Raw genomic sequence first — 24,261 nt, 5'->3', positions numbered from 1 at the left:
CTGTCTGTTTGGGGAGTCAGTCTTTCAGAGCCATAATATACAGGTTGTCCCTAAAGTCTTAGTGCAGTGCCCTAATAAGACTGTTGGGACACCCTGTTTTTTTTTTTTTTTTTTTGGCTGGGCAATGGGGGTTAAGTGACTTGTCCAGGGTCACACAGCTAGTAAGTGTCAAGTGTGTGAGGCTGGATTTGAACTCAGGTACTCCTGAATCCAGGGCCCATGCTTTATCCACTGTGCCACCTAGCTGCCCCCAGGGATACCCTGTGTTTTAATGTAAAAATTCTATTTTAGAATGTGTCTCTGTATCTACTGTAGATCCAGCCCTGCCAAAATATTTGGCAATTCCAAATTGCCACTATTAATATACATGATTTTATAAGCAGTGAAAATTTGGAAATAGAGACCAATTAAAAAAAACCAGAATCTGATTGGTGACTGAAATGTGCCACTAGACCGTCTGGTTGTGTAGTCATACATCTTGTTGATTACAATTGTGTCAATTATGTTAGCTTCTATAAATTAAGCTTCAGCTTCTCAAGATTGGAATTAAGTCTATTACCTCCACTGTGGTGTTTAAAATAGTGCTATGTACCTTGTAAGTGTTTTATGGAAATGAATATTGAAGGAGATATGTATCGTATAAAATGATAGATAATAGCAAATCATAGAACAGCTAATTGACACAGATTATCCAGGTCATAGAAGTAAAGAGTCAGGGAAATTCAAATCATAGTATTTAATCAGTTCCTACCCTCTACCTAACACTGGACTTGGAGTGGAAAAACAAAACAAAAATAATATGCTGGGGCTTGGAAGAAGTGGCTTCCTGGTCCTACCCTGCCAGATAGAAATCCCGGAACCTTGGGGTTAATGACTTGACATTTCTGAGGCTTGGTTTCCATCTCTGTAAAATGGGGATAATAGTGGCTACCCTCCTTATCTCACTTTGGGGGGGGGGTTGGAAGGTCAAGTAAAATGATGTATGAAAGTCCTTAAAAAACTATGAAATGCTATATAAATATATGATTTTTGTTTCCATTGAGTTGTTTTTCAGTCATGTCTGACTCTTTGTAATCCCATTTGGGGTTTTCTTAGCAAAGACACTGGAGTGGTTTGCCATTTCCTTCTCCAACTCATTTTATAGATGAGGAAACTGAGGCAAGCAGGGTTCAGTGGCTTGTCCCAGGTCACACAACTAATAAGTGTCTGAAGCCAGATTTGAACTCAGGAAGATGAGTCTTCTTGACTTCAGGCCTGGCACTTGTCATCCATTGTGCCACCTGGCTGCCTTCCCCCCTCCTATTATTAGCAAATAAATGAAATATGAAACTGCCCTTTTGTACTCCTTTGGTAGAGTTTGCATCTTCACAGAAATATATGTCATTCAGTCCATTCTACCTCTAGAGGCTCCTCCCAACACATGGTCATCCAGTCTAGATGAAGACTTTCAACATCTAGGTTCAACAAATCAGCTCTGCAAATACAAAGTTGGGGAGACATGGTTAGATAATTAGTCACTTGAACAAAAATCTGTAGGCTTTAATGGACTACAATATCAAAGAGTCAATGGTGCCATATAACAGTCAAAAATGTTAATTTAATCTTAGGTTACCTAATGAAGTCTTTTGTCAAAGATCTTCAACAAAGGAGAACCCATTGTTTCTTGAAGGAACTTATTCCACTTTGGGGCAGCATTATTTGTCAGGAACATAAATCCAATCAGTTTGGAATTTCTTCCCATTGTTCTTGGTTCTGCTCTCCAGAGGCAAGTTTGCCAAGTCCAAAGCCTTTTCTACAGAGACAATTAGGTGGTTCGGTACATATGACATGGGACTTGGGAGTCAGGAAGGCATGAATTTGAAAACCTGCCTTGAAGAAACTTAATAGCTTTATGACCCTAGGCAAGACATTTAAATCTCTCCCTGCCTCACTTTCTTCATCTGTAAAATGGGGATAATAATAGCATCCCAGGGTTATCATGAGGATAAAATGAGATATTTTAAAGCATTTTGCAAACCTTAAAGCACTATATGCATGTTGTTATTATTACTAGTAATAAACATTACTATTATTATTACATGATGCCCCTTCAAATGCTTGAAGACATCCACCCTATTTCTCCTGAATTCTCTCTTCATTAGGTCGAACATCTGCATAGAACCATTGGAATAGGTAGGATCTTCTCACCAACCTGGTTACATTCTCTCTATGATTCATTTCATGTTGCCATTTTAATCATCAGATCCTCAAAATGTGTCACTCAGACTTGAGCACATACAATGCCCACTGGCCAGATCAGAGGATAGCAGGAATATTAGTTGCTCTTTTTGGACACCACAATTCTATTACCATAGCCTAAGACTAAATTAATTCTTTTAACTGTTATGTGACACTGTTAACTCTTTGATCTTGGAGTCTATTAAAATCTACAGATCTTCTTCACATGGACTGTTATCTATGTCTCCCCAGTCCTGTATTTGTGCAGTTGATTTTTTGAGTCTAGATATAAAACTTTACATTTATCCTTCTTAAATTTCATTTTCTTTTTTTCTCCTCCCTCCCTCTTCCTCCTTCCCTTTTTTCCTTTCAATAGATGCTAAGTACAGAGTCTTGAAGGTAGATACAAAGGTCCTATTGATGAACTCACAGATTTTTAAATTATTTGTTAAAAAATTTATGCATAATAGTAATAATTTTACCTTTGGCCATTTTGTAAAATAGCTTGTAGTCATTTGGAAGAGAGAAGATTCTAAAACCACCATTAAAAAAGATCAATTCCATGACATCATAAAGATCATTTTACATTCTGTTTGTAATAATGTTGAATAAATGTTTTACAAAACTGAAAAAGGTTAAGCATTCACCAAATTTATATTTATTACTATTCAAAAATACTTCATTTTTTCATAGTAATAATAGAACTGAAGGTCCTCTTTTTGTATATACTCACTCCTCTCAGTTCTATCTGGTATCTCTCCATCATCTTGTGTTGAATCATGAAAAATACAAAACAGACTTTTGGCAGAACTCCTGTCTTCCTGGAATTACCACAGAATAAGTGATTTGCTCATGAGATACAAATCTACAGATGTGCAGAAAATGTGCAGAAAAACCAAGTATTCCAATTAATTTGGTTGGTTTCATTTTATTTGAAACATTATTGTGATCTTGAAGAGAGACATCTTAGCAAAGCTGGCATCATAGTACTAAGTTAGTATCTAAGGAATGTTTAAACAGGACATTACAACATTATACAAAGTATGGAATTTTCTAAAGAAGTTTTAGAGATAACAATCCCTAATGCTACTTGGAGACAATACTTAGAAAAGACAATCTCTTTCTCTTCACTAAAACAGTAAGACTTTAAAGATAGAGACCAGGACTAGAACTGTGATTTCATTGGAAGAAGAAATTGCCTTCATCAATATAGGTTGGCACCTTTTCTTCAACTTATAGCCTTGTTTACCTAGAGCAGGGTGTTTTCAACTTTTTCCACACGAGATCCCTTTTCACCTGAGAAATTTTTATGTGGCTCCAAGTGTATAAGTATATAAAATAGGTATACATAACCTTTTACCATTGTCAAATTTTTCGTGACCCTCACCTTCAGTTACACTACCCCATATGGGGTTATGACCCACAGTTTAAGAAACTTTGACATGGAGTATCAGAAGCCTCTAGAGTCTCAGGGTCAGTGTGTGTCAGAAGTGGGACTCTGTCTACTGTGCCATGATGCCTCTCATGGGATCTTTAAGCATCTAGAAAACCTATAAACTCAATATATTATAATTTGCAACATGGTGGGATGGAAAGAGCACTGGCTTTGGAGTCAGAAGATCTTAGTTCAAATTGTGACTCTGACATTTACTACCTGTGTGGCTTTGGGCAAAAACTTAACCTCTCTGAACTTCAGTTTCCTTTTCTGCAAAATTAGAGGAACTGGAGTAGATGACCTCTGTGGTCCCTTTTACATCTAAATCAATGATCCTTGAAGTAAAAGGAACATATCAATCAGAAGTATTTATTAAGTTCTTTTCATGTGCCAGTCTCTGTTGATACAAATACATTAAATGAAACCTAAACAAGAAAATCCAGAGGCAAAAAGCAAACTTAACTTTTTTTTTTTTCTATTAGAAAAATGTGACCAAGACAATACAGAGAGAGCTATTACACCCCCCACCAATAGTCTATTTATGCATGGAGAGAATCAAGACCAGCCCATCTGGGGAAATCGTTCAGATGGCGATCTCATCAGAAGTAAGTAAATTGTAATGCTTTTGTTTTACTTGGCTGACAAGATAAAAATAAGAATTATTGTCTCAGTTAGATATGTCACATGTAATTGTGTTACTGTTATTTCCTGAAATGTGTCAACAATGTTATTTTCTGAAATGGTTCCTACCCTTGATTATAAATACAGACCAGAATCAAACATATAAGCCAGGCCAATTCCCACCCTTCCCACAGTAATGGAGCTAGTGAGTTCACAATCCAGTGCGGGATAGCCAGCCAAGGGTTACTGGAAGACATTGGGGAGAATCCCAGCCTTTGCCTAAGTGGAAAGATTGCTTGGCTGCTCTCCCTGTTCCCAGAATTTTAAACCCTTTTAGGTGTGTGGTTTGTAGGGGTGAAGGGTATGGAAGGATAACATTAAAGATCTCTCATACTGTGATCCTAGCAGAAGACTTCCTGGTTCTCCTATATAGGATTCCATGAAAATCAGAGATCTAGAGAGGGAAGGGAATCTCAGAGCCCATCTAGTTCAGTCCCTTAATTGTACAGATGAGTAAACTGAGGCCCAGGAAATATAAGTAGCTTTTCCAAAGTATCAGCGACTTCCCAACTTTGAGACTTGATATTGTCATCTTGGGTATCTTACTACCTCCTAAAAGTCCTGTGTAGTTTGTACCACAGATCCTCAATATAACATTGTCTTCAATGTGGGAAATACCTTTAAAACAAACAAACCAACCTTCTATCAGTGTCCTTTTAATCCTTTAGTAACTAAGCCAGCACCTATTGGGTTATCCTTGGTAACAAATAGCATGATTCCAGGATACTTATTTTAAAACTCAGATGAATTAAACTAATTTTCTGTGTGAGATTTTTGAGAGATACCTCATGAGAAAATTAGAAACATTCTGGAGTGTTGCTGTCTAGGAGTGAGAATCACTACCATTTATGACCTTGGTCTGGAGCTTAAATTTCAAAATCTAAAAGCAAATGTATTTTTCTTGGCCACCATACTGATGGATTTGTGGCTATAGTGGTGGCCAGCTGATTTTCTAGGGAAAGGAGGGAGGTGTCTGACAGTAATACTAACTGTATAAGACAAGTCATTGGGAATGCATAGAGGGTTTCCTCTGATCCACACCTGAGAAGGCCAACTACTTGGATCTCAGAACTCCAAGAGGGAAATTAATAAATATCAGTTTGTTTTGTGATTTGATTAGCTAAATTAAAGGAAATTATAAGTAATGCATTTTTTTAATTACATGATCATTTGTATTTGCCCAAGAGCTCTATATAGATTCTATGACAGTCAATATCTAAGTAGTAGGTATTCAGCTTTTCTAGTTGTATGCCATGGTAGAAAATGAAAATTATATATTTATTTCTGAAAGCCATAAGTGTAATAGTATTCAATTTTTGTTAATTTGTCGTGGTTTTTTTTTTTTGGTCCAAATCTAGATTTCAGTCCATGGTTGTAAAAAATAGTAATTCTCAGTCCTTTATTTTATCGCTCTAAAATGTTTCTAATTATCTCTTGAGGTATCTTAAAGTTCTCTCATTGGTGTGGGGAACTCCTAGTGTAGAAACTTCCACCACCTGATGCACATCAGCAACTCCTCTGTAGCTTTATACTTTGAGAGAGATGTCTGGGGTACTCAGAATTTAACTCATAGGGTCATAGATTTAGAACTAAAGTTAGAGACTACACAATTCCCACCCCATTATTTTATAGATGAAAAGACTGAGCGGAAGAGAGATCAGCTGATTTGCCTGTGGTCAGCTAGCATGACCACAGGGTAGCATGTGTCAGAAATAGGACTTGAACTCAGAGTCTCCTTGACTCCAACTAGTTTCCTCCCTCTGTTATGTTTTGCTGCCTCTTATTAAATCATCATGCTCTCTAAAATAGTCTATATCTGATGGAATGTAAAAATTCTATAGTATTTTGTTTTACCTGTTTCTGCTAATTTAAGACACTTGAGCAACTAGACTTGCATTTTTATTACTTATGTCACTTGACCAATGTTGAATAGTAACAATTTAGAAGTGTCTATATTGCAGATTTCTATTTAGACAATGGACAGATTTGAACCTAGTAATCTTTTAAGTTAACCCAAATATCAAGTGCTTCTGAAACAAATAAGTCATCAGTACTCATTTGTTCATTTCTTTTAATCATGTCCAACTCTTTGTGATCCCATTTGGGGTTTTCTTGGCAAAGATCCTGGAGTGGCTTGCCATTTCCTTCTCCAGCTCATTTTACAGATGAGGAATTGAGGCAAACAGGGTTAAGTGACTTGTCCCAGGTCACACAGCTAGTAAGTGTTTGAGGCCAGATTTGAACTCAGGAAGATGACTCTTCTTGATTCTAGGCTCTATTCACTCTATCCACTCTATCCACTGCAACACCTAGCTGCCCTCCAGCACTAATGTAGCTTAGTCCAATGATATGCTCTTAAAAAATAGTAAGATCATATATACTAAGAAAAATAAGTAAGTACTTAGACAACACAAATATATTTTGCCCCTAATTTTCTGTAACTCTGCCTATTTATTACTGCCTGAAGTAAAAACAGGAAGCACTGAAATGCTTGAGCTAGTTGGAAAGTTGCTGCAGGCCTGACTTAAACCAGTACCCTGTTAGCTTAGGTTAGATATTGGGATGAAATAAAGCACTCATACGTCATTGAACAAGTAAGAGAAGATTAGAATATAAAGAATATTCAGCAATAATATAGTAGCACTTAGCTGCAGTAGATGTGGCCTCCTTTATTTCCATCTTGAAAATGTTTTGGGTGAGCAGGACTGGGTGTGGTGACTTGGTAGGTCCTGGGATATCCACCAAATCTGAAGGGTATATGCCCACACACTATATTTGGGCAAACTTTTTATGGCCTTTTAGCCTTGTGCTCTGACAGGGTTAATTCCTAAGTAGTAGTGGGTTGAGCCTTTGGTGGAAAGTTCAATGGAATAGATTCCAAGGCTCTTTCCAACTCATAGGACTCTGATTCTATGAATAATAGCTACCACATTTACCAATAAAAATGTCCCTTCTTGCCACTGTTAGAGAAGGTCCACTCCACCAGAAGGCCAGAAGCTTTGTGGAAATTTTAAGCTTCTGTAGTTTTCTTCATTCCTGACCACATGCTCACTTCCTTTATTCTCTAGGTCTTAGAGTGAATGTATACAGCAGTACTTGCCATTTATTGCAGAGTCAAGTGGTATTACTACCTTCATTTCTCCTTCTAGGAAACTCAGGCATGTAGAGACATTTGTTGGTTGTGTTAATTCATTGGAGTATTATACAATGGATTTATTACTGAGTATCTTATGCCTTATTTCTCTTCTAGGATGTCATATAATTTTTGATAACTTATTTTTAAAACAGAGACAGTCTACCTTCAAAGCATCCCAAATGTGCATGTTTATTTCACTACAACTACAGGGTCATATCGATTTTCTAGGTTTTGGCTCTAGAGAAGGAGAGAGGAAAGAAGTGAGGACAATAGGACCTATGGAATTTGGGAAGAGATCAGATGAAAGAGCTACATAATTGTAGCAAGGGTGGGGTGAGGAATTTAGTTTTTGAAAAACTCTATTTACCCTGAGTTCCTTGAGATTATAGAATTGTGAATTTTTTCACTGTCTAAAATCCAAGTTCCTACTTTCTCTCAAACTCACTAACATTAAAACTTTGTTATATGTACTCTCAAGTTGAAAAAATAAAATTAAAAACCCCTTAAATTGGGGGAAAGGGACCCACATGTACAAAAATATTTATAGCTGCTCTTTACGTGGTAGCAAGGAATTGGAAGTTGAGGGGGTGCCCATCAATTGGGGAATGGCTGGACAAGTTGTGGTATATGAATACAATGGAATACTATTGTGCTGTAAGAAATGATGAGCAGGTGGAGTTCAGAGAAACCTGGAGGGTCTTACGTGAGCTGATGATGAGTGAGATGAGCAGAACCAGAAGAACATTGTACACAGTATCATCAACATTGAGTGTTGACCTACTGTGATGGACTATATTCTTCTCACCAATGCAATGGTACAGAAGAGTTCCAGGGAACTCATGATAGAAGAGGATCTCCAAATCCAAGAAAAAAAAAAAAGAACTGTGGAGTAATAGATGCTGATTGAACCATACTATTTCTTTTGTTTTGGGTACTATTGTTTTTTTTTTCTATTTTGAGGCTTTGCATTACTGCTCTGATTTTTTCTCTTATAACAGGATTAATGCAGAAATAGGATTAATGTTATTATGTGTGTGTATATATCTATCTATCTATCTATATGTATATGTATATAGATATATAGATATAACCTATATCAGATTACCTGCTGTCTAGGGGAGGGGGGAGGGAGGGGAGGGAGAAAAATCTGAAATTGTAAAGCATGTATAAACAAAAGTTGAGAACTATCTTTACATGTAACGGAAAAAATAAAATACCTTATATGTAAAAAAACAAAAAAACAAAAAAACCCTTAAATTTCCCAAATTCAGGAAGCTAAATCCTATTTTGGAGAAACCTAAAATCCTTGTCATTGAGTAGAACTGAATTGCAGTGAATTACTTTGTATGTGCTTAAACTGATCAAAATCTGTGTTGCTACAAGGTCTTTGCTAAGAAATATCATGATAATATCTGAAAGAACTGGCTTTTGGAGTGAGAGGATCAGAATTCATATATCCAGCCCCTTCACTGTGTGTGTAATCTTGGGTAGGTCACTTAATTTCCCTGGACTCAGTTTCCTTTTCTGTAAAATGAGGGTTTTTTTTCTAGAAATATAGGACTAAATCCCCTTCCAATTATAAATCAATGATTCTATGATCTTATGAAGTCACATTCACCTTAGGAAAAATTCTAAATTTTAAATTTCCTACAAGTGTAGGAAATAGACTCTAATCATTTCAAAGAAGATGGCTTGAATTTGCAGCTAAATTTTCAAGCAAGTGATGGGTGCAGAGTATTATAGTGATGAGATATTCAGAGTTTGAGGCTGATACTTTGCTAGTTGTGTGACCAACAGCAAGTCACTTGACTTAAATATAAAATAGTACAGGCCCTTCCCTTTCATAGGGACATTAGGAGTTGTTTTGTCAACATTATGGATTATATAAATATGAGTTATTTTTACATAAGGCTTTTTTTTCTCTTTTGAGTAGATGATAGACTTTGGCCTGAAACATTTAGAACATTTGCCTTGTTTCACAGTGATAGTCACTGTTAGGAAGGCATGCATAGATTTACAGTTCCTATCTCTTAGCAGGGAAAACTTGAGTTGAACAATAGAAAATACCCTTAATTTATCCTGTCTGTATCTTGCTTATATGTAATTTTTGCATGTGTGAGTTTCTTGAGATCACTCCTGATCTCATTTCATTGTATCCCCAGAACTTAGCACAATGCTTGGCACATAGTAGGTTGACTCAGTGACTAGCAACACAAAGGGAACTGTCAGCAACAGGTTACAGTGGTACTCTCTGAATTGCAAGGTGGAGCAGCTGACAAACATTAAAAACAAATAACAGCAACAAACTCTCTTGCTTACAAATATCATAAGCCAACTGTTGCTCCTTTTCTTGATCCCGATTGTCCACACATCAATAATTATTGTATGTATGCTCCATTTCCACAAAGTAAAATCATCATTTAAAAAATAAACTCTCAAATCATAGTAATTTAAAAAAAAAACAAATTTAGTATTACTGATTTTCTTTTTTTCCTTACTCCTTGAAACTAGAATGCATCTTTTGCCCAAGGATTCCAAAGAAATGGTTGCTTCAACTTGACTTCCCTCTTTCTAGCCTTTAGCATGCAAAACTGCTGGCTGTCCCTGAACAACGTAACATCTCTCTCAACGGAGCAGTTGGAGTGTATGTTTCCCTTTCCCTTCTAGCATCTAGCACATTGTAAGGGCCCAATAAATCTTTTACAACAATAATAGACCCTGGAAAGAGGTCTCTGGCTCACTGCTGCTCCAGGGAAGGAGGGAGTAACATCTGTGGTGAGTCAGGATGGAGTTGGCTCTAGTTTACGGGATCCTTATGGTAGCTCCCTGAGTAGAGGAGAAGAGGCGGACAGCTGGCTCTCACCGAATTGGTTCTAGTGCTCCCGCCACAGTGCTGGAAGATGGGGCCATCAGAAAAAAGAAACAGGCAAGAGTGTGGGAACATTTTCAAATGAACTACCCACTCCATTTTCCTTGCTTCAATGGAATCTGTACAGACAGCTGCAGGGCCCAGGAGGTCGACTGCACTTTCTCCTCTTTCCTTTGAGGGGTGGGTAGCTAGGGTTGGCAGCTTACCTCTCCATTCCCCCACATGCTGGCTGCCCTCCTTCTTAGACTCCTTTAGGAGATAATTTATATAACGGACTGTTAGCCTCATGTGCTGTGGTTGTTTCTGATTCAGCGTTCTGAGAACTGAGCTCTGGAAAGTCAAGGGAGTGGTCGCTTTGGAAATTGTTCTCTAATTAGAGGGTGTACCGCTGAGGCTGTATTAGCTGAGCATTTTCCAAATTGTTCTGTCAACTCTGACCTTGACCCATGCAGACCACCCACTTGTGGGTCATGATGGGTTCATAGAGATACATAGATGGCTTACCTCTAGAGTAATACAAATTGCCTTAGATCAGAATTAGGGACCACTGAGGTAATAAGATATATGGAAAGTTTCTACTAATTAGTATAATTTATGTTGAAAAATGAGTCTACCCACTCGAGTTGAGAAATGTCTCATTATCAGATTAGGGAAGAATTAAAAAATATTGTAGCGTTTTTGTTAGGAAGTCTTATATATGAAAACCCTTCTATTTTAGTCCTGATAATTTCAGTACATTCTATAGTTAAGAGAAAACCTTTTTACTTCACTTTAAGTTGAAAATTTAGAGTTTCACTTTTAAGGTTTTATAAAGTTTTGATTTTTAGTTATAGGATACCAGAACAAAAGCAAAAATAGCCTGACACACATGAAACCTTATACGGTTTTTTCTTTTTGAGATATCCAGCATATATTAATATTGTTTATTTAAAATGTAGTTTTGCTTCATTTTAGTGATCACTATTTGTTTTTGTAAAATAAATGTTGCTGTGAGATGGCCAATTCAATTAATGAGGTTTTTTTTGGGGCAGGACAATGAGGGTTAAGTGACTTGTTCAGGGTCACACAGCTAGTGTCAATGTCTGAGGCTGGATTTGAACTTAGGTCCTCCTGAATCCAGAGCTGGTGCTTTATCTACAGCGCTACCTAGCTGTCCTCAATTAATGCTAATTGAAAAAATTAACCCATTATATGCATTAACTCATAACTAGATAGTTAACTTTGCTTTTTAAATTAGAATGGAGATGGAATAAGAGTAACTTTTTGATCTTGGTCTTTTGGGTGATTATTTATAGTCTTATACGTGTACACATTAGTGCATATGCATGTGTTTTGCATTTGGGTCTTTTTTTTTTTTTTTTGTACAGGCCTGTGATTTAGTAGTTAAGAGAACTCCTAGTATGGTTGGGGTGGGGAGATAACAAGTATTATTAAATACCTACTCTGTGCCAGGTACTGTGCTAAGGCCATTATAAATATTATCTCATTTTATCCTCACAACAATTCTGTGAGGTAAGTGCAATCATTTACCCTCATTTTGCAGGTGAGACTAAGTACAGAAACCAAGTAACACACAGCCAGTTAGTGTCTGAGGCCTGACTTGAATTTAGGGTCTTTCTAATTCCAGGCCCTTCACTCTATTTGCTTATCCATTACTTATATGTTAAGATAGGGGATATTGAAATGTTAAGTGTCTTGCTCATGGTTCTGTACTTGTTACGTGTCAGTGGCAAGACTGTGACCCAAGTCTCCCTGCCTTTAAGGCCAGTCCCCTCTGTACTCTATGCCATCCTGCCTCTTGGGTCAAATTATCTCCTCCTAACAACATACCCTATGTAGATGGCTTACATTTTTCTCCATTATTACTAAAGTGCTTCTAGTCTCTATCCTCTTTTCTGAAAATTTTTACTGCTTACTATGTCTTTGGACATTTCTTTTATACAAATGACTTCTAAATGTAACCCCTTATCTCCAGAATGCTTCCTTAGATTCTGTTGTGATGGAATTCTTATTAGGTTCAACTGTTTAATTCAACTAGTTCTCTTCTCTCTGATTTTACAGAATTCCCATGTTCTAAAGCTGAGAAAGTCAACATGCTATACTTAGATTGTAATTACTTTCCTATTTAACCTTTTTCTTTTTTTTTTTTGTATGTGGAGTTTTGCTATTTTGGTTAAGGCACTTAATTTCCAATAGGATGCCATCCTCTTGACAGCAATTCAGAATTGCCCTAACTTTATGAAGCTGTTATATTATGTGGTATGTTTTTTTGGTCACTGAACCTCATGATGATTTTCTCATGGCATTTCCTGTTTCCTCTTAAGGAATCTTTATAGTTGGCCTTGCTTTATTCATTGGAAACTCAGTTATCCTTTTCATCCTTCCTTGCCAGCTGACCATTGGATCTCTCTGTAATGAAACTCATGTTAAAACTTTGTTGAGCAATTGCTTTGTGTAAAGCACCATGAGTAACACAGGTTCCTGGTTTTGTTAATCACGTGTCATTTTTGTGCTGGAAATTATTATATGGAAATCGGGCTGCCTTGGTATAAACGATGTATATAGAAAATGCTCATTTGAATTTCTTTCAGAAGGTTTCAGCATTATTGATCCCTTTTGTCTTCAGTTACTTTACACTTTCCCTTCTGACAAAGAAAAATAATTAAGCAAAAATTCAACTCAGTGACCAATGTACAAAATACCGGATTTGGTCCTAATAGTCTTCTGCTTCTCTTCTTTGAGGGCAATATATGTTTCATTAGCTGTTGGTCTAGGACTGAAGTGTCGAAGTCGGATCCATTTCTATTTGGATTTGGTACCACATCTTTAGGATATTCATTGGTTTTTCAATTACTAAGAATTTGACTTTATTTTAATGATCTTTTCATGTAAGTTACTGAAGTCACTGTGTATATTATCTTGGTGCTGCTTATTTTACTCTGCTTAAATTTTCATACACATCTTCCCATGTTCCTCTGAATTCTTTTTACATGTAATTCCTTAATGTGCCATGATATTTTATTAAAACCATAGTTTTTTTTCAGGTATTCCTCAGTCTTTGGGTATCTACTTTGTTTGAAGTTCACTAGAAACGCAAAGAGTGCTACAAATCTTTTGGTATATTGGATCTTTGTTTTTGTTTTTTGACCTCCTTGGTATTTATAGGGCCAGTAGTGAAATCTCTATATCAAAGGATATAGACAAGTTATTCAATTTTCATGAATAATTCCAACTAGAAATCCATAGCAGTTGGACTATTTCCTACCTTTACCAAAAGGGTATCTATCAATTGAATTTTAGAGTACATTTGAGCAAAATGTTAATTGCTTTCCTATACAGTTTTTCCCCCCAAATATGTAAAAAAGAAAAAAAGATGATGTTGGAAGAAGGATGAGGGTTGGGGAGAGAAGGTGGGAAGAAAAAATATTTTGCAGTGCTTCCCTAATCCTGTTTGATTGGCTGTTGGAAAAATAGAAGAATGAGAGGCTCTTGGGTTTACTCCTTTCCTACTGTCCCTTTCCCACTTTATCCCCTCCTGGTCAACCCCTAATAGTTGAGTCATTCAAAGTATGTGGGGAAGATTTTGATTTACCTTATACATAGACAAGTTCTACTTTTTATTTTTATTTTTTTATCCTGAACCTAAACAGTCTGTGTGTGTGTGTGTGTGTGTGTGTGTGTGCGCGTGTGTATGTATGTATGTACAGAGAAATGTTCTTTGATGCTTACTAATTATGTTAAGGTAGTATGCTAATAGTAACTAAAGAAACTTTGTTTTGGAATTTGTTGGGGAGCACTTGGTACCAAGCAAGAACAGTTTTAGCATGCTATAAAACCACTTTTTTATAAATTCAAAAATATTTTATTTAGAACTTTTTATACTAGGCTTTAGGGCATACAAATATACAGGCATAACTTTTTATAGTGCTTCCTGATCACATCTTTATTTTTGCCTGTTAATGTTAAACAAAGTAGTCAGCAAATACTTGTATTTATCACTATTCTAATGATTCATTTTTTTCCCCCTCTTTTGTTTGTCCACCCACTGTTCCTTTTTGTAAGGATGATCTTCAGGGTGCTTTTTTTCCTTCTTAAATGTTTCCAGCTGTTCATTTTCCAACACCTCCTTTTCCTTCCTTCTCTCTTCCTTTTCTTCCTTTTCCTCCTTTCCTTTCCCCTTCTTGGATGTTTGTAATCCTACTGTGTTTTTATTTAAAATTGTTGTACAGCTCTACAGATGTTCAGGAGATGAATTCATTTTTATTTTAAGAGAATCTTTTTAGTAATTAGTTTGTTCCAATATTTAACTTTGCTTGTCTTGATTTTGCCTCAGGAATGTAATGGGTTGTGAAATGGTAAGCTGTAAACAAACTAACCTGGCAAAAGATGGTGGTTCAAATTGTACTAAAGAGGTCACATGCCTCATTTTCATCTCTCTGTGACATCCTGTTTAAAAAAAATCCTCTCCTATAATGCTTCCATAGTGTCCCAGTTAGCTACCAAATTTAATTAAAACTGTTTTTAGTGCAATTCAGCACACATTTGCTGACATCTATCTTATGCAGATCTTTCATTGAAATCCTACTTTGTACCTCCTTCTACATGAAGGTGACCCTGTAATCTTTTTTTTTTTTTTGGTTAGGCAATTGGGGTTAAGTGACTTGCCCAGGGTCACACAGCTAGTAAGTGTTAAATGTCTGAGGCAGGACTCAGGTCCTCTTGAATCCAGGGCCAGTGCTCTATCAACTGTGTCACCTAACTGCCCCTGTATTATTATTTTTTTTTGGGGGGGGGCAATGGGGGTTAAGTGACTTGCCCAGGGTCACACAGTTAGTAAGTGTCAAGGCCAGATTTGAACTCAGGTACTCCTGAATACAGGACCGGTGCTTTATCCACTGCACCACCTAGCTGCCCCCCCCCCCGTATTATTTTTAAATAATTAAATTTTATTTATCTCTTGTCTTCATATACCATAATTTCTCAATATATTTCCCCTGTCATAACTAGTAAGCCATACCTTGCAACAAATATTTTTTTAAAGAGGAAGAAAAAGCAATTGATCAAAACTAACATATTATCCTAGTCTAATAATATGTGTAGTATTATACATTCTGGTCCCTTACCTCTGCAAAGTAGAGAAAAAAGTTAATTTTCTCTTTTCATTCAGGGCCAAGCCTAATCTTCAGAATTACATAGTGTTTAGTTTAATTTGTGGTGGTTGTTCTTTCTATTTACATTGTTGAAGTCTTCTGGATTTTGAAAGGCTGTTCCAGAAGAAGTCAAGCTTTGGTAGGACTTAACAGACTGTAAAGGCTTCCTGTACGGACAGGTTATATGTCTATTGTCTAACAACCAGTTGGCCTAGCTCAAGGTGGAAAAGGGTCATCGACAGAAGTATGACTATTAGGTGATAATTATTTTTTTTTTTTGGCGGGGCAATGAGGGTTAAGTGACTTGTCCAGGATCACACAGCTAGTAAGTGTCAAGTGTCTGAAGCTGAATTTGAACTCAAGTCCTCCTGCATCCAGGTCCAGTGCTTTATCTACTATACCATCTAGCTGCCCCTGATAAGTTTTTTGACTATCATAATTCATGAAACATGGATTAGTTTCCATCTTCACTATTGGAGGGAATACCTACACTGGTGAAATCATGGCCCTTTAAAAACATGTGCAAAACGCTGTGTTAAGGATTAGGAAAGAAAAGGAGGAAGAAAGAAGGAAGGATAGAAAGAAGAAAGAAAAAGAAGGAATGAAAGAAAAAGAAGGAAGGAATAAAGGAAGGAAGGAAAGAAAGGCAGACAGACAGACATGGTCCTTGTCGTCAAGGTGCTGACAAAGTAATAGGCACAAATACACGAATACCATGAATTCATATATAATGGAAAATAGAACATGGAAAATGCACTAGAGATACAGTGGTTTCAAGAAAGAAAATATTTCTAGCTTGGAAGGGTGTCAGAAAACTTCATGGAAAAGGTATCATTTGAGTTGGGTTTTGAAGAATTTATGCCTCAGGTATATTTTCTTTTATCATCTACCTTAAACACACACACTCATAGCTATGTCAGTCATGTTTGTCCTTCAGTGACTCAGGAAAAGAGAGTGAGGCTGATGACTTTGAGCAACTCTGCCTCACTTAAATCCAATTCATGGGCAAGTCAAGATATCACCCATCATGTCATTGGTCCCCTTTGAAAACAAAGGGCCACCACTACCACTACCAGCAACAATAATCACAACCATCCGGTCTATATCAGTATCTTAATTTTTCCCTAACCCAGAGATTTGAAACCTAATATCGATGAGGAGCTATTTTTGCTACCCTTAAAGTGTTATAAACAGTGACAAGGGGAGGTAGATTATGCTAACAGTATTTTGGGAGGGGGATGGCATAGGAGAATCAGGAAGATCTTGACTACCTTCACCTTCCTGTTGTGCATCCTTGCCAACCGAGGAGAGAGGTATTAGTGGTAATAAAAAATTGTACTGATGCCCTTGAGCCATGGGGAAGATGGATATGTCAGGTAACCTGATTTGGAAATCAACCAGGTGAGAATTCATGATTGACTTGGTTGAAGTGTTGAAGATGACTGCTCTAATCTTTAAAGGTTCTCAACCTTCTAGTCTCAGGTGCTGCACATTCTTTGAATAAAGATATCAAATTTGGAGAACATTTAATATAGCATGGGCTTTGTAGTATAATATAGTAAAAATATACATTTAAAAAATTGGCTCCTAAAAGTTATCTATGTTGATCCTTCTGGGGAATCTCTTTAGAATACTTTCAGATTCTGGTATTAGAGGGTGAAAATTGCATTAAGTGTGTCATAGAATGTGCCTGGGAAATAAGTGGGTGGAAAAATTCTCTCCGTTTTGGAACATTATTTAATTAAATACATTTTCTCTGGTACTTTGAGACCTTGGCATTGTGAAATTTAAGAAACAAAGTAAGATTCCCACAGATTCAAATTGTCATAAATAATTGATTAATACCAATGCAATCATAATAAGATTAAATGAAGCCTGTGCTTTCAAGCATTCGTTGCTGTCCATCATTCCCTATCTTTAATATTGCTCCCTTTCATAAAGTAACTTCTATGTAGGGGTCCTTCTTTGGGGATTAAAAGCCTCATTTTTCACTGTTTTTTTCATATCCCTTTAAGTATACTAGAGAACAACCATAATGGATGTCTCATGAAACCGAGAGAAAGTCTTTTGAGTACTTATTGTCATCTTCTTAGCTTCCTAGAGTTCATTGGTCAAATTGAATTCTTGCTATCACCCTTTTCCTACAATAAATATTTTATTTTCTAGTACTTAACTATATATGAATAAATATTGATATGTTATAAGGATAGAAAGGAATTGGCCCAGTGATTTTATTGGAATAGGGAATTTCTGATGAGGAGATTCCCTGTACCAATGTTTATTGGCACTCTTCTTTGAAATTTAAAGTCTTAGAGAGTTCCTGGAGAGCCAGAAGATTAAGTGAGTTGCCCAGGGTCATGGCCAGTACATATCAGTTAGGACTTGAACTCAGAACTTCAGAAATGTAAGCCATGCCTTTCTAATACTGTAAGATTAAAACTAAAAACAGGCTATTTAAAAGTTTGTATTGAGAGCATTTCCATTTTGACTAAATTTTTTTAGCCTTGAGTTTTCATAGGAACATGAGGCCACAACATGAGAGCTGAAGGGAGGTCAACTAGTCTAAACACTTCATTTTACAGATGAAGAAACTGAGGCCCAGAGAAGGTCAGTGAGTTGACAAAGGCCTCACAGATGGTAAAGCTGGTGTTCTAACCCAGGTTCTTTGGTTCTAAGCCTAACCCTCTTTCAATTGTACCAGTTTTGAACAATTTTTAAAAAATAAAACTGATTTTTAAAATTCAGTAGTTTTGGAGGTAAATGACATACTTTTTAATTTAAAAAAGCAAATAGATAAACTTATATGTATATAATATCCTTAAGGGAACATTCTCTAATACCTATTTTAAATAGTACCTACTACTCTTTTAATCATAGCATTTTCTTCCCCTGTAATAAAATGCCATACAGTGAAGGATAAATAATTCAGTTTTCAATAAACATTTATTAAGTGCCTGTCTACTGTGTATAAAGCACTATGCTGAGCCCTGGGAATACAAGAAGAGGCAGAAGATAGTCCCTGCCCTCAAAGAGATTATAATCATGAGATAACATGCAAACAAATATATACAAATAAAGCTATGGGGGCAGCTAGGTGCTGCAGTGGATAAAGCACTGGCCCTAGATTCAGGAGGACCTGAGTTCAAATCCAGCCTCAGACACTTGACACTTACTAGCTGTGTTACCTTGGGCAAGTCACTTAACCCTTGTTGCCCCCCCCCCCAAACACAAATAAAACTATATACAGGAAAATAGGAAATAATAAACAGAGGGAAAATAATGTAATTAAGAGGGGGATTTTAGTTGGGACCTAAAGGGAGATAGGGAGGTCAGTAGTTGGGAGTGGACTAGGGAAAGTGTTCCAGGTGTGGAGAATAGCCAGAAAAAATGCTTGGAGCTTAGAAATGGAATGTTTTGTTCATGGAATAGCCAGGAGGCCAGTGTTATTGGATTGAAGAGTTCACATTGGGAGAGTAAGGTATAAGAAGACAGAAAGGTGGGAGCAGAACAGGTTATGAAGGACTTTTAATGCCAAACAGAGTTCCTGTATTTGCTTCTGGAGGCCATAGGAAACTACCAGAGTTTATTGAGTGGTGTGTGTGTGTGTGTGTGTGTGTGGCGGGGGTGGGGTGGGGTGGGGTGGTGGTGGTGACACGAACAGATCTGAGTTTTAGAAAAATCACATTAGTGGCTGAAGGAAGGATGGATTGGAGTAGGCAGAGACTCGAGGCAGGCAGATTCACCCGCGGGCTGTTGTAGTAATGGAGCCTTCAGGACCTGAGTGTCAGAGCCAAGAAAGGGCCACATTGGAGAAATGTTGGAAAGGTGAAATTGACAGGTCTGCAACAGCTTGGAGGGGGGGGGGGGTGGGGGATGGGGGTGAGAGAGAGTGAGGAATCCAGGATGACTCCTAGATTTCAAGCCTGGAGGACTAGAATGATAGTTACTGCTCCTTTTCCTTAAAGCACTTCTTAAACTGGGGTCTCTAAACTTGGGGGGGGGGTGTATTTACACACACACACATACATATATACATACATATGTGTATGTATATATACATATTTAGTAACTATTTCAATATAATTTTTTCTTTTGTTATCCTATGTATTTTATTTTATGCATTTAAAAACATAATTCTGAGAATGGTTCATTAGATTTTACCAGATTGCCAAAAGAGGCCATGGCACAAAAAAAAGGTTAAGAATGTCCATCTTAAAGTCTAAGTTTCTTTGGAAACCCATTTGCAGTGTGAAGAGAACCGTGCTATAGCCCTCCTGGTTGTCTAGCACCAGATTAAATTTGGGTGCTGTTCATTGTCTGTTTTTTGAAAGGAGGAAGTGAATTAATTCCTGTAGTCCTGACACCAAACAGTAAGGATCAGAATTGTCTGTTGGATTTTTATATAAATGCAGGACACAAACAGAGGTAATGTGGTGTGGCAGATAGAAAGCAGGCATTAGAGTTAGAAAATCCTGGGTTCAAGTCTACCTCTGATATATAATAGCTATGTGACCCTGAGAAAGTTTATCCTCTCTCTGTAGGGAACCCCAGGGTTCTAAGTTTCTGAGAGGTGCAGACCTGTATTGGTTTCTTCATCAAGAGGGGCAGCTAGGTGGTGCAGTGGATAGACCACTGGCCCTGAAGAGGACCTGAGTTCAAATGGGACCTCCTATACTTACTAGCTAAGTGACCCTTGGGCAAGTCACTTAACCCCAGTTGCCTTAAAACATCCGAGGCCACCTCCGGTTGTCCTGATATATATCTTGCCCCTGGACCCAGATGGCTCTGGAGGAGAGTGTGGGGCTGGTGACCTTTGCACAGCCCTCCCTCACTTAAATACTGCAAGTCATGACATCACACTGATGTCATGGTCCTGTTTGAGAAAATGTAGGACAAACAACAACATTCTTCACCAGGAACTTCCCTATATCAGGGAAATAACAGGTTAAGTCCCTTTCCAAGAGTCAACTACACAGGGAACAAAATAGCAGGTTCTGTATGATCCTTACCACATTTAGCCTTTTAATTGGACTTTATAGCAATCTTGGGTTTATTAGAAGTAATGCATTACAAAAATATGTGGCACCATTATTTATTTATTTATTTATCTATTTATCTATTTATTTATCTATCTATCTATTTATTTATTTATTTTTGCTTCTGGTAAGTAGGAAGATAGATTCTTCAGATGTTTATGCTCAGTAGCTGGAAAACAATTTATTCATTATAGAATCTTACATTTGTCTTGCATATTGCTTACAAAGTGTTTTCCCACCCACGATCTCATTTTATTTTTTGTAAGCAAGGCAATTATTATTCCCACTTTACACTGAGGAAAACTCATTGTTAGATCTGTATTCTACATTCTCATCAGAAAATGTCTGCTTTGGGTTCAAGTGTTACTTCATTAGCAGCCTCTGTAAGTAATTGATGTCACTGTATACCAGGGCTAAAGAAAGTCATGATAGCTCTTCTTTTAGCAGCTTGAGCACAATGCATTGAACAGCAGAGAGCATGGTACAATGGGAGGGACATTGAATTTAGAATCAGGGACAACATGAGTTCAAAACTTACTGTGTGACCTTGTGCAAATCATTGAACCTAGCTACTTCAGTTTCCTTCTCCATAAAATGAGGGTAATAACAGTATCTACATCATAGGTTATTGTGAAGATCAAATGATATAACATTAATAAATATAGGTTTTGAGCATGGATGATGGGAGGAAGGTTCTGCTTTTAACAAAAAGATGGAAACTGGGAGCAGAGGCACATTGTTAATGGGGAGATGATGAGTCAAGTTGAGGTTTTGCCATGACCTACAAGAATGTCAAACATTCTTGAGGGAGAGATAAAAAAGTGTTGAGGGAGAGGAGAGCTGAGCTTTTGGGGGAATACTCAAAGGAGAAGGAAGAATAACCAGGAGATCAATTGAATAGGATTGGTCTGGACAGATAAGAGGAAAACCAGAAGTTAATTGTCTGGAATCCAAGAGAGGAGAGAGTATCCAAAAAGAATGACTTCTTGCTGTTAATGTGATATGGAAATTTTAAGGAGATTAAGTATTAGGAAAAGGTCTTGGGTTTTGGCCATTAAGAAGTCTTTAGATAACTGGGAGAAAGCAATTTTGGTAGAACAGTGTGTTTGAAAGTAAATAATTGAAAGCATTGAGGAGGAAGTAGGTGATGGAGAAGTATAGGGTTCAGAATGTAGACTACTTTTTCTCAAACTGACCAGCAAAGGAAGAGGAAAGATTATAGCTTGAGGATATAATCAAGTGAAGATAAGTTTGAGTAAAGTAGATACCTTAGTATATTTGACCCTCAGACAGGAGGGAACAATAGAGTGGGAGACTCTGAAGAGAGAGAGAAAAAAAAAGGCAGGAAGGACGAGAGCGAGAGCGGGAGCTTGAGAGGAGATAGAAAGAGATGAAGATCAAGTGGATAAGTTAGCTTTTTTCATATTCCTTCCTCACTTCCTTCCTTCCTTTCTTCCTTCCTTCTTTCAAGCTCGACTGTAGATAGACCAGTTGAGTTATTGAAGAAAATGTAATAGATCAAATATAAGGGTGTGAAAAGCAGCTGAAACTTATAGAATATGACTTATTCAATAGTGTACTAGAAGTGGTTGGTAAAGCGCTATATAAATGTCAACTATTATGATTATTATTATAAATGATTCATATAAACTGGTTATTAAAATGTAATCTTTTTGACGGAGCAGTCATTGGCTCCCCGGCTTTACTGCCTTGCTTTGCTAGGTTATTCATTCATTTCATTCAATTCATTTAACACATTTATAATTGAATGCCTGCTACATACAGGGCACTGTGCTAGGCACAGTTCACTTTGTATGACTTTCATGCCCTCATGTTCTTTGCTTCAGCATAGGAATTCTCTGGCATTTGAAGAAAAAAATGAAATAATATTATTATTGGTTGTGTTTTGTTTGGATGCTGTACATCCCAAATTACTTTGAAAACTATAAAGCATTTAAGAAATTTATGATAGCATCATTTATGTTATCTTAAGCTCAGCTAAAACACTACCTACTGAGCTATTTGAGACCTTTCTGAGTTCCCTCCTTCTGTTAGTACCTCTCTCCATCCCCTAAAATTGCATTATACTTAATTGTATGTTTATATATTCTATATGCTATGGAAATATAGTAATATGTGCATATTATAAATTATAGCTTAATTAATTTGTATATGTTTACATATGCTTATTACATATATACTGTGGAAATATAGTAAATATATATGTATAAAGTACATTGTAATTAGTGTTTATATGCTTATATATGCTCATTATGCTATATGCAATGGAAATATGGTAAGTATTTATGTATGAATTACATTGTAATTCGTTTGCATGTGTTTATATGTACTTACACTACATGCTATGGAAATATAGTAAGTATATATAAGTGTATGTATACATGTTTATATACACACACAATACATATCATCTTTCATGATAGAATGTAAGCTTCTCAAACCTACTGTGTGCTTAGCACAGTGCCAGACACATAAAGAATTGATAATCTTAAAGCAGAAATGTGCTGAGATGGAATCAATGTGTTTAATATATATGAGATTTATTTTAAAGGACAAAGGCCCTCTTTCTATATTTCTAAAGTATTTAATATCTATGCTTCCTCTCTATAATTTGTGTGTGGTACTTTTCCCACTGAATATTTTTAAATAGTTCATTATGATACAGCTCTGGTGAAATGTACATTAGTTGTATGTGTATGTCTATCTCTCTCTCTCTCTCTATATATATACATACATATATACATCTATACACATATTATATATTTAGATAAATTTTAATATATTTTATTAATGTATTATATATAATATAATTATATATAAATATCCCTATAGTATATATTATAAAGAGTTTTGGCGACTACTCTAATTAAAATTAATTATCAGAATAAAACAATCTTATATAATATATCTAAGAATGCCATCAATAAGTATAACAATTTCAAAATTTTAAACAATTTAAGAATCTGTATGCATCTCATTGGTATCTGGGCAGTGGGACAATGCACAATTAATTTCAGTTCCCGATGAGAAGGAGATGTGAGAGTTAAAATAAATTGCTGATAAAGCATCTACTTGGGAGAATAGTGTATTTGAACTTTGTGCAATATCAGCCATTTCTTTCAATTCTATGGAATCTAGTGAGAGACTGTAAAGATTTATTAGGGGCAGTTTTCAACCATTTTGCTCTATGAAAGTTCAGACTTTGCTAATTTAGTAAAAGTTACTTAAATGGGGGAGAGTTGCAAATATTATAAGCGTATTGGGCAAACATCTGTTCTATATAACATCTAACACAGTGTTGGTGTCAATAACACAGACTAATTATCTGCCTATACCAGAACATTCTGAACAACAATTCTTAAACATATTAAAATGCTGAAGATAGTCTTTGCTATTTAGCCACTCAGAAATGGACTAATGGTTATTCTTTCACAAAGCACTGAAAAATTAGCCTGCTCCAGAAGCACCATCATACATATAGTGAAGAAGTATAGACCGTCAAAATGAAGCATATTCTGGGTAGGTGGGAAATGTTGTAGGAGTTGGGGTAAGGTAACAAAATGTAGAAAGGAAAGTAATAAAACTGCCTCTCTCTAAGAAATCCTCATGGTGCCAGAGAAAAGTACTATTAGATGCTGTTCCCAATTTGGCTGCCTTTTACCTGCATTCAACATACCTGGTTGTTCTGAGTGGTAAAATGTGGAAATAAAATGATG

The 24,261-nt window shown here is 36.5% G+C and overlaps 1 protein-coding gene across 1 annotated transcript in view; it reads left to right on the top strand.

The window, feature by feature from the left end:
- The window catches only part of MDFIC (MyoD family inhibitor domain containing), a 119,154-nt gene that overhangs the window by 21,190 nt on the left and 73,703 nt on the right, over positions 1 to 24,261 (top strand). The window contains exon 3 of the mRNA XM_043967302.1: positions 4,135 to 4,257. Within this exon, the coding sequence (XP_043823237.1) occupies positions 4,135 to 4,257 (123 nt within the window). The remainder of the gene's footprint in view (positions 1 to 4,134; positions 4,258 to 24,261) is intronic.

Source organism: Dromiciops gliroides, chromosome 5 (genome assembly GCF_019393635.1).
Source record: "Dromiciops gliroides isolate mDroGli1 chromosome 5, mDroGli1.pri, whole genome shotgun sequence".
Taxonomy (NCBI): domain Eukaryota; kingdom Metazoa; phylum Chordata; class Mammalia; order Microbiotheria; family Microbiotheriidae; genus Dromiciops; species Dromiciops gliroides.
Note: the sequence above shows the minus strand (reverse complement) of the source record. Positions and strands in the feature narration are given on the sequence as shown.